General features: G+C 43.1%; 1 protein-coding gene across 1 annotated transcript; it reads left to right on the top strand.

Annotated features, from left to right (window-relative positions):
* The first annotated feature begins 1,577 nt into the window (after window positions 1–1,577).
* On the top strand, window positions 1,578–4,315 carry LOC124010933 (tubulin beta-4B chain-like). Its single transcript, XM_046323757.1, has 4 exons — window positions 1,578–1,734; window positions 2,486–2,594; window positions 2,758–2,868; window positions 3,139–4,315. The coding sequence occupies exons 1-4, from the start codon at window positions 1,678–1,680 to the stop codon at window positions 4,200–4,202; spliced, it is 1,341 nt and encodes a 446-aa protein (XP_046179713.1). The 5' UTR covers window positions 1,578–1,677; the 3' UTR covers window positions 4,203–4,315.
* Window positions 4,316–10,918: the final 6,603 nt, after the last annotated feature.

Here is a 10,918-nt window from a genome sequence, read left to right as displayed (position 1 = left end):
AAGTTCATTAGAGTTACCAGCCTCAGAAATTGCAGCCCAAATTAATGCTTCAGAGTTCCAAGTAACAGACACATCTCAAAATCAACTGTTCAGAGGAGACTGTGTGAATCAGGCTTTCATGGTCGAATTGCTGCAAAGAAACAACTACTAATGGACACCAATAAGAAGAAAAGGTTTGTTTGAGTCAAGAAACACGAACAATGGACATTAGACCGGTGGAAATCTGTCCTTTGGTCTGATGAGTCCAAATTTTAGATTTTTAGTTCCAACTGCTGTGTCTTTGTGAGACTCAAGAGTAGGTGAACGGAGGATCTCCACATGTGTAGTTCCCACCGTGAAGAATGCTTTGGGGGTGCTTTGCTGGTGACAGTCAGCACACTTAACCAGCATGGCTACCACAGCATTCTTCAGAGATATGCCATCCCATCTGGTTTTCACTTAGTGGGAGTATAATTTGATTTTCAACAGGACAATGACCCAACACACCTCCAGGCTGTGTAAAGGCTATTTGACCAAGAAGGAGAGTGATGGAGTGCTGCATCAGATGACCTGGCCTCCATGATCACCTGACCTCAACCTAATTGAGATGGTTTGCGATGAGTCTGGTGCAAAGTGAAGGAAAAGCAGCCAACAAGTGCTCAGCATTTGTTGGAACTCTTCAAGACTGTTGGAAAAGCATTCCAGGTGAAGCTGGTTGAGAGAATGCCAAGGCAAAGAGTGGCAACTTTCATGAATATAAAATATATTTTGTTTAACATTTTTGTATGTGTTATTTCATAGTTTTAATGTCTTCACTATTGTTCTATGTAGAAAATAGTACAAATAAAGAAAAACCTTTGAATGAGTAGGTGTCCAATCCTTTCACTGGTACTGTATGTAAATGTATCTCATAATCAAGGTAGAGAGAAGGGAGGATTTCATGATACAAATAAAAGTGTTATTCAAGTTGGTCTATCTGAGATTTCAACATGACAATGGTTAGGTTAATGTTGCAGACTTTCAAAAAATAACTGACATGATGTGGAACCTTTTAACGTGAACAATGAGAAGTGATTTATAACTCTTATAAATTAGAAGACTGTCTTGAAGATTGCATGTAAAGACTTCAGCAAGAGTCCAAAAATAGAGATATGCCATCCCATCTGTTAAATGTAACCTTAACTCGTTCCCTGCGTTATGCCTCCACGAACATTGACCAAATCAAAGGTGAAATTATATAAATATGGCTATTGATTATTTCTCCCTTATTAGTGGAGATATGTTTCGTGATGCAAAAATTCAGATTGAAGGCATTGAATGCTACAAATTTGAACGAATGAATTCTGTCGAGATGACATGCTAGACTTTTGATAACATGCTCAACCTAATTCGATTTACAATCTGGAGGCCGAGATGTAGGCTACTGTAGCCAGTGTTTTTATTCCCATTTCATTTTTTATGGCCCATATTATTCTTCCTATTACGACACGTGATATCGTAGCGTTTCTGATCAGAATTACACCAATCACGTCGCTTACAATGCGGGTACTGCGACCAAATGAACCAATAGGATTGCTATAAATTGACGCGATTTTGGAGCATGACTTAACAAATTTACTTTGGAGCAACAGTTTGACGATTGTAGCCGCTCAAAGAAGGAACTCATTGACACTTGACTAAGTTTACTCTACTAACAAAATGAGGGAGATTGTTCATTTACAAGCTGGGCAGTGCGGTAATCAAATTGGCGCTAAGGTTGGTACACTTTAGGCTTTTAAATCCTTGACTTTTGATTAGGTTTAGAAGTATGATTTGTTTAAAAATAAACCACGCTATAAGACCCAGCTATATTGTATTTAATTATATTTAAAATTGTGCCAGAGAAAATAACTTTTGGGAAATTTTAAAATGTTATGTATTGGATTGAAAACAATGTGGCCCCGTTCTTAGTTGGTAAAATTTGTTTGGCGGAATATATCACATCCCCTTGATTATTTTCCTTCCCGTTTGTTCCAACAAGTTCAATGATTTTGAAGAGGAATCAACTTGTTTTTAACCGGGAAAACCTTCAGATGATTGACGCAATGAGTCTAATTCAAGGGTGTTAGCCGCCCGGCGTTGATTCAGCGCGCGCAGTTGTAATATGGCTGGTTGTCTTGTTCAGCCGGGTGCGCCGAAACCTGCTCACTTCAACTATTATAGTCTTATGTTTCAGTTTACATATACATATTTGTCTGTCCTAATACATCGAGCACAATTTCCCCTGTTATTTGTCCATTTTAACCAAGGACAACGCAAAAATTATACTATTTTAAAATGGTGCCAACTTTGGAAACCATTTTGTTTTTAGATGTAGCACTTGAATGACGCAAAAAAAGCCGATTACTCATTTAATTCAAATGTTTTGTTTGCTTTTTATTTAATTCGATTGTGAACATCTTAACTGAATTGTCTATACTTTTATAATACATTTTTAGACTTATCAAAATGCATTCTTTGTCTTTAGTTCTGGGAGGTGATCAGTGACGAGCATGGCATTGACCCCACTGGAAGTTACCATGGGGACAGTGATCTTCAGTTGGAAAGGATTAATGTATACTACAATGAAGCTTCAGGTGAGTTAGGTTGTGTGATGTCATGATCGACATTTGGTCTTTTAATCTGGCCTTTGTCCAGCTCTGACCAAACAAAGTTGATGTCCTAGTTACTATTGTAAGTATGGTAGAATGAGCTTTGAAAGGATGTTCATTTATTTTAAGTGCTCTTATGTTATTTCAGGTGGAAAGTATGTGCCACGTGCGGTACTTGTGGACTTGGAGCCTGGGACCATGGACTCTGTGAGATCTGGACCATTTGGTCAGATCTTCAGGCCTGACAACTTTGTCTTTGGTAAGAAACTGTCTTTGACAGTTTGACTATTAACTTGGAAGTTGTTTGTGCCTGGATTTGTTGCATGTTACTACAGTACACCTTAATTACCTGACTACAGTCACCAGAGACAAACTGTTGGCATTGGTTACGTAAAACAAAGGGTTTCCATGTCGCTTAATTTGCTTTGTCATCCCTGACTTTAGTGTTTGCACAATCAATCACCAGGGCCCAGTTTTTCCATAACATCTCATTATATTTGCATTGATGTCCTACTTTTGTCCATTCCAGGTCAGAGTGGCGCTGGTAACAACTGGGCCAAGGGCCACTACACCGAGGGTGCAGAGCTAGTTGACTCCGTCTTGGATGTAGTGAGGAAGGAAGCTGAGAGCTGTGACTGCCTCCAGGGCTTCCAGCTCACCCACTCCCTGGGAGGTGGAACTGGCTCTGGCATGGGCACCCTGCTTATCAGCAAGATCCGTGAAGAATATCCTGACCGCATCATGAACACTTTCAGTGTGGTGCCCTCTCCTAAAGTGTCAGACACTGTGGTGGAGCCCTACAACGCCACCCTCTCAGTCCACCAGCTGGTAGAGAACACAGACGAGACCTACTGCATCGACAATGAGGCTCTCTATGACATCTGCTTCCGTACCCTTAAACTCACCACACCCACCTACGGAGACCTCAACCACCTGGTGTCTGCCACCATGAGTGGGGTCACCACCTGTCTCCGCTTCCCTGGCCAGCTCAATGCCGACCTGCGCAAACTGGCAGTCAACATGGTGCCTTTCCCCCGTCTCCACTTCTTCATGCCTGGCTTTGCACCTCTTACCAGCAGGGGAAGCCAGCAGTACAGAGCCCTGACGGTTCCAGAGCTCACTCAGCAGATGTTTGACTCTAAGAACATGATGGCAGCCTGTGATCCCCGCCACGGACGCTATCTCACCGTGGCCGCAGTCTTCCGCGGGCGCATGTCCATGAAAGAGGTGGATGAGCAGATGCTAAACGTACAGAACAAGAACAGCAGCTACTTCGTTGAATGGATCCCAAACAACGTCAAGACTGCAGTCTGTGACATTCCTCCCCGTGGCCTCAAGATGGCCGCCACCTTCATCGGCAACAGCACTGCCATCCAGGAGCTGTTCAAGCGCATCTCTGAGCAGTTCACAGCTATGTTCCGCCGTAAAGCTTTCCTCCATTGGTACACTGGAGAGGGCATGGATGAGATGGAGTTCACCGAGGCAGAGAGCAACATGAATGATCTGGTTTCTGAGTACCAGCAGTACCAAGATGCCACTGCAGAGGAGGAGGGAGAGTTTGAAGAGGAGGAGGGCGAAGAGGAGTTGGCTTAAATTGTTTTTCTTTTTCAAACATCTTGACTTTCTTCACATTTCCTGTCTCTGGCAACCTTCAGCTGTACCTGTTTGTTTGGTTCACTTGCAATAAAAAAAAGTAGAGAAACCTATTTATTTTGTGTGAAATGGTTAATGTAAACAGGGTTACGGGTAGCCTAGTGGTTAGAGCATTGGGCCAGTAACCATAAGGTTGCTAGATGGAACCCCCGAGCTGACAAGGTAAAAATCGGTCCCTATGCCCTGAACAAGGCAGTTAACTCATTGTTCCCAGGTAGGCCGTCACTGTAATTAAGAATGAGTTTTTGACTGACTTCCGTAGTTGAATTAAAAATAATAAAAATATATGGGATTTAAGATGAGCAATTAGTATTTTAATGGAGATGTTTAATTTCATTAACATTTCATTTTGTGGGAGTTTAAGGTGACATAAGCTTGTTCAATGGATAATTATTTAAATGTGACTGCATTAAGTTAAATGCAAGATATAGCACAATGGCTCCAAATAAGAGGTGTTCAAATCAAATTTCATTTGTCACGATAGCGAAATGCTACTCACACAAGTATTACCTTTAAGCACAAGTCCATGCTTTGATCACGAACTGATTAGAGGTCAAATGGTATGTGCACAAGTATTCAGACCCCTTGACTATTTACATCTTGCTTTACAGCCTTGTTCTAAAATTGAATTGTAAAAAATGCACAATACCCCAAAGCAAAAACTGGTTTAATGTCTTTCAGAAACATTTACGTGTTCAGACCCTTGACTGAGTACTTCGATGCACCTTTGGCAATGATTACAGCCTTGAGCATAGATTATGACACAAGCTTGGCACAGCTGTGTTTGGAGTTTCTCCCATGCTCTTAAAGAATTGGATGGGGAGCTTGGGCTCTAGTTGGGCCACTCAAGGACGTTCACTTGTCCCAAAGCCTGTCTTGTCTTTGTGCTTAGGTTTGTTCTGTTGGTGACCTTTTGTCCCCAGTCAGGTCTTGATATCAAGGATATATCTGTACTTTAATCTATTAATTTTTCCTTTGATCTTGACTAGTTTCCCAGTCCCTGCTGCTGAAAAACATCCTCACAGCATGATCCTGCCACCATGCTTCACTGTAGGGTGCCAGGTTTCCTCCAGATGTGACACTTGGCATTCAGGGCAAGGAGTTAAGTATTGGTTTTGTCAGACCAGAGAATCTTGTTTCATGTTCTGAGAGGTCTTTAGGTTCCTTTTGGCAAACTTCAAACGGGCTGTTCATGCCTTTTACTGAGGAGTGGCTTCCGTCTGGCCACTACCATAAAGGCCTGATTGGTGGTGCTGCAGAGATGGTTGTCCTTATTGATGATTTTCCCATCTCCACAGAGAAGCTCTGTTGGTGACCATCAGGTTCTTGGTCACCTCCCTGAACAAGGCCCTTCTCCCCTGATTGCAATAATGTTCCTGGCAGACAGCTCTACGAAGAGTCTTGGTGGTTCCAAACGTCTTCCATTTAAGAATGATTGAGGCCACTGTTGTTGGGGACCTTGAATGCTACAGAAATTGTTTGGGTACCCTTCCCTAGATCTGTGCCTCGACAAAATTCTGTCTGCGCTCTACAGACAATTCCTTCGACCTCATGGCTTTCTGCTCTGACATGCACTGTCAACTGTGGGACTTTAGACACGTGTGTGTGCCTTTCCAAATAATGTCCGATCAATTCAATTTACCACAGGTGGAGTCCTAATTTGTGGAAACATAAAGGATGATCAATGGAAACAGGATGCACCTGAGCTCAATTTTTAGTTTTATAGCAAAGGGACTGAATACTTATGTAATTAAGGTATTTCTGTTTATTTTAAAAAAAAGCAAAATGTCAACCTGTTTTTGCTTCATCGTTATGGGGTATTTTGTGTAGATTGGGGGGGATATTTTAATCCATTTTGGAATACGGCTGTAATGTAACAATGTGGATGGAAGGGGTCTGAATACTTTCCAAATTTACTGTGTATACAGTATAAATCATTGGTCAAGACCTGTTGGATCTGTGCCTCACCTATTTTCTCAGTTTGGTATAACCGTATGTATACTGGACAAAAACCTGCAACAATTTCAACGATTTTACTGAATTACAGTTCATATAGGGAAATAAATTCATTAGGCACTACTCTATGGATTTCACGACTGGGCAGGGGCGCAGTCATGTGTGGGCCTGAGCCACCCATGTGTTTTTCCCCACAGAATGGCTTTATTACAGACAGAAATACATCTCAGTTTCGTCAGCTGTCCGGGTGGCTGGTCTCAGACAATTCCACAGGTGAAGAAGCCGGATGTGGAGGTCCTGGACTGGTGTGGTTACACATGGTCTGTGGTTGTGAGGCCAGTTGGACGTACTGCCAAATTCTCTAAAACAACGTAGGCAGTTTATGGTAGAGAAATAAACAAATTTTCTGGCAACAGCTTTGGTGGACATTCCTGCAGTCAGCATGCCAATTGCATGCTCCCTCAAAACATGAGACATCTGTGGCATTTTTTTTTATTTTTTTTATTTCACCTTTATTTAACCAGGTAGGCTAGTTGAGAACAAGTTCTCATTTGCAACTGCGAACTGGCCAAGATAAAGCATAGCCGTGTGATCAGACAACACAGAGTTACACATGGAGTAAACAATTAACAAGTCAATAACACAGTAGAAATAAATGGGGGGAGTCTATATACAATGTGTGCAAAAGGCATGAGGTGGTAGGTGAAAAATTACAATTTTGCAGATTAACACTGGAGTGATAAATGATCAGATGGTCATGTACAGGTAGAGATATTGGTGTGCAAAAGAGCAGAAAAGTAAATAAATAAAAACAGTATGGGGATGAGGTAGGTGAAAATGGGTGGGCTATTTACCAATAGACTATGTACAGCTGCAGCGATCGGTTAGCTGCTCAGATAGCTGATGTTTGAAGTTGGTGAGGGAGATAAAAGTCTCCAACTTCAGCAATTTTTGCAATTTGTTCCAGTCACAGGCAGCAGAGTACTGGAACAAAAGGTGGCCAAATGAGGTGTTGGCTTTAGGGATGATCAGTGTGATACACCTGCTGGAGCGCGTGCTACGGATGGGTGTTGCCATCGTGACCAGTGAACTGAGATAAGGCGGAGCTTTACCTAGCATGGACTTGTAGATGACCTGGAGCCAGTGGGTCTGGCGACGAATATGTAGCGAGGGCCAGCCGACTAGAGCATACAAGTTGCAGTGGTGGGTGGTATAAGGTGCTTAAGTGACAAAACGGATGGCACTGTGATAAACTGCATCCAGTTTGCTGAGTAGAGTGTTGGAAGCCATTTTGTAGATGACATCGCCGAAGTCGAGGATCGGTATGATAGTCAGTTTTACTAGGGTAAGCTTGGCGGTGTGAGTGAAGGAGGCTTTGTTGCGGAATAGAAAGCCGACATTTGATTTTCGATTGGAGATGTTTGATATGAGTCTGGAAGGAGTCTAGCCAGACACCTAGGTACTTATAGATGTCCACATATTCAAGGTTAAAACCATCCAGGGTGGTGATGCTAGTCGGGCATGCGGGTGCAGGCAGCGATCGGTTGAAAAGCATGCATTTGGTTTTACTAGCGTTTAAGAGCAGTTGGAGGCCACGGAAGGAGTGTTGTATGGCATTGAAGCTCGTTTGGAGGTTGGATAGCACAGTGTCCAATGACGGGCCGAAAGTATATAGAATGGTGTCGTCTGCGTAGAGGTGGATCAGGGAATCGCCCGCGGCAAGAGCAACATTATTGATATATACAGAGAAAAGAGTCGGCCCGAGAATTGAACCCTGTGGCACCCCCATAGAGACTGCCAGAGGACCGGACAGCATGCCCTCCGATTTGACACACTGAACTCTGTCTGCAAAGTAATTGGTGAACCAGGCAAGGCAGTCATCCGAAAAACAGAGGCTACTGAGTCTGCCGATAAGAATATGGTGATTGACAGAGTCGAAAGCCTTGGCAAGGTCGATGAAGACGGCTGCACAGTACTGTCTTTTATCGATGGCGGTTATGATATTATTTAGTACCTTGAGTGTGGCTGAGGTGCACCCGTGACCGGCTCGGAAACCAGATTGCACAGCGGAGAAGGTACGGTGGGATTCGAGATGGTCAGTGAACTGTTTGTTGACTTGGCTTTCAAAGACCTTAGATAGGCAGGGCAGAATGGATATAGGTCTGTAACAGTTTGGGTCCAGGGTGTCTCCCCCTTTGAAGACGGGGATGACTGTGGCAGCTTTCCAATCCTTGGGGATCTCAGACGATATGAAAGAGAGGTTGAACAGGCTGGTAAATAGGGGTTGCGACAATGGCGGCGGATAGTTTCAGAAATAGAGGGTCCAGATTGTCAAGCCCAGCTGATTTGTACGGGTCCAGGTTTTGCAGCTCTTTCAGAACATCTGCTATCTGGATTTGGGTAAAGGAGAACCTGGAGAGGCTTGGGCGAGGAGCTGCGGGGGGGGGGGGGGATGTAGCTGTTGGCCGAGGTTGGAGTAGCCAGGCGGAAGGCATGGCCAGCCGTTGAGAAATGCTTATTGAAGTTTTCGATAATCATGGATTTATCGGTGGTGACCGTATTACCTAGCCTCAGTGCAGTGGGCAGCTGGGAGGAGGTGCTCTTGTTCTCCATGGACTTCACAGTGTCCCAGAACTTTTTGGAGTTGGAGCTACAGGATGCAAAATTCTGCCTGAAGAAGCTGGCCTTAGCTTGGTTCCTGACTTCCCTGAACAGTTGCATATCACGGGGACTATTCGATGCTATTTCAGTCCGCCACAGGATGTTTTTGTGCTGGTCGAGGGCAGTCAGGTCTGGAGTGAACCAAGGGCTGTATCTGTTCTTAGTTCTGCATTTTTTGAACGGAGCATGCTCATCTAAAATGGTGAGGAAGTTACTTTTAAAGAATGACCAGGCATCCTCAACTGACGGGATGAGGTCAATGTCCTTCCAGGATACCCGGGCCAGGTCGATTAGAAAGGCCTGCTCACAGAAGTGTTTTAGGGAGCGTTTGACAGTGATGAGGGGTGGTCATTTGACTGCGGCTCCGTAGCGGATGTTGTGTGATAAAACTACACATTTCAGAGTGGCCTTTTATTGTCCACAGCACAAGGTGCACCTGTGTAATGATCTGTTTAATCAGCTTCTTGAAATGCCACACCTGTCAGGTGGATGGATTATTTTTGCAAAGGAGAAATGCTCACTAACAGGAATGTAAATACATTTTGTGCACAAAATAAAGCTTTTTGTGCGTATTTAGAACATTTCTGTGACGTTTTATTTCAGCTCATGAAACATGGAACCAACACTTTACATGTTGTGTTTATAGTTTTGTTTAGTACAGGTAGGCCTACAATAGAATACACATGTTTTCATATTCCTCTCAAAGCTGGTCACCAGGGCCCATTTAATCCAGATGAAAATGACCATGTGTCTTTTTTATTTATTTTATTTAGCCTTTATTTAACTGGGCAAGCCAGTTAAGAACAAATTCTTATTTACAATGACGGCCTACCAAAAGGCCTGTGGGGATGGGGGCCTGGGATTTAAAAAATAAATACAATATAAATATAGTAGCAGCACAAAGACATGGTACAAACATTATTGGGCAAAGTCAACAGCACAAAGGTCAGGAAGGTAGAGACGACAAAACAATACATCACACAAAGCAGCCACAACTGTCAGTAAGAGTGTCCATGATTGAGTCTTTGAATGAAGAGATTGAGATAAAACTGTCCAGTTTGAGTGTTTGTTGCAGCTCGTTCCAGTCGCTAGCTGCAACAAACTGAAAAGAGGAGCGACCCAGGGATGTGTGTGCTTTGGAGACCTTTAACAGAATGTGACTGGCAGAACGGCTTAGTCTTAATCCTGAGCCCTCATTCAATTGTGTTACCCTTCACTTTAGAAATATGTCATGGGATCATATAAAAGTGTATTTGTTGTAGCATATGTTATATATTAAGAGATTTGATCCAGTTCTCTAAAAACGACATCCAAAAATGAGGGACTACATTTAAAGGAGCAGAATCTAACACCACATGATCCTTTTGATCTACTTCTTGATCTGCATGATCTTAGCTATCCACTGTGACATAAGTTTCAGGCCAAGGTTAATACATTTCACTGTGTTCGTGTAATGTGAGTTGTCACATGTATTTTCACCTAAATACCACTAGGTGGCAGCAGGTAGCCTAGTGGTTAGAGCGTTGGACTTGTAACCGAAAGGTCGAATCCCCGATCGAATCCCCGAGCTGACAAGGTCAAATCTGTCGTTCTGCCCCTGAACAAGACAGTTCATCCACTGTTCATAGGCCGTCATTGAAAATAAGAATTTGTTCTTAACTGTAAAACTGTCTAGTTAAATAAAGATTTAAAAAATAAATAATAACCGGCCTATATCCAAGAGTTGGTTGACTGATGAATTGAATGCCAGGGACGATAAGAAAGGCAGAAAGAGGCCCATTGGGGTTTATCACTTTACTTGTGAGTTGATAGGTTATAAGTATTGTCAGGTTCCCACCAATTCGTTTGACCACGGATAAGTATAATACTATAACAACCCGCACAACCCGTGTGTTATGTGTTATGCTATTAGTTGGTTGTTTTGTACTTACCATTACCCAGTGTTCGCGGGGTCCGACATGCCAATCAACCTGCTATCTTTCCAATCATGGGAATGCCTGGAATGTTCTGATGCAGGGCATCCTGGTGGTTGGCGGGGT

The sequence above is a fragment of the Oncorhynchus gorbuscha genome, linkage group LG23, assembly GCF_021184085.1.
Source record: "Oncorhynchus gorbuscha isolate QuinsamMale2020 ecotype Even-year linkage group LG23, OgorEven_v1.0, whole genome shotgun sequence".
Taxonomy (NCBI): domain Eukaryota; kingdom Metazoa; phylum Chordata; class Actinopteri; order Salmoniformes; family Salmonidae; genus Oncorhynchus; species Oncorhynchus gorbuscha.
Note: the sequence above shows the minus strand (reverse complement) of the source record. Positions and strands in the feature narration are given on the sequence as shown.

Excerpts from the sequence above, each read along its gene's own strand:
- LOC124010933 (XM_046323757.1), top strand. The coding sequence starts at position 1,678 with ATGAGGGAGATTGTTCATTTACAAGCTGGGCAGTGCGGTAATCAAATT. Across the intron at positions 1,735-2,485 it reads GTAATCAAATTGGCGCTAAG|TTCTGGGAGGTGATCAGTGA; the intron begins GTTGGTACACTT and ends CTTTGTCTTTAG. Across the intron at positions 2,869-3,138 it reads GCCTGACAACTTTGTCTTTG|GTCAGAGTGGCGCTGGTAAC; the intron begins GTAAGAAACTGT and ends TGTCCATTCCAG.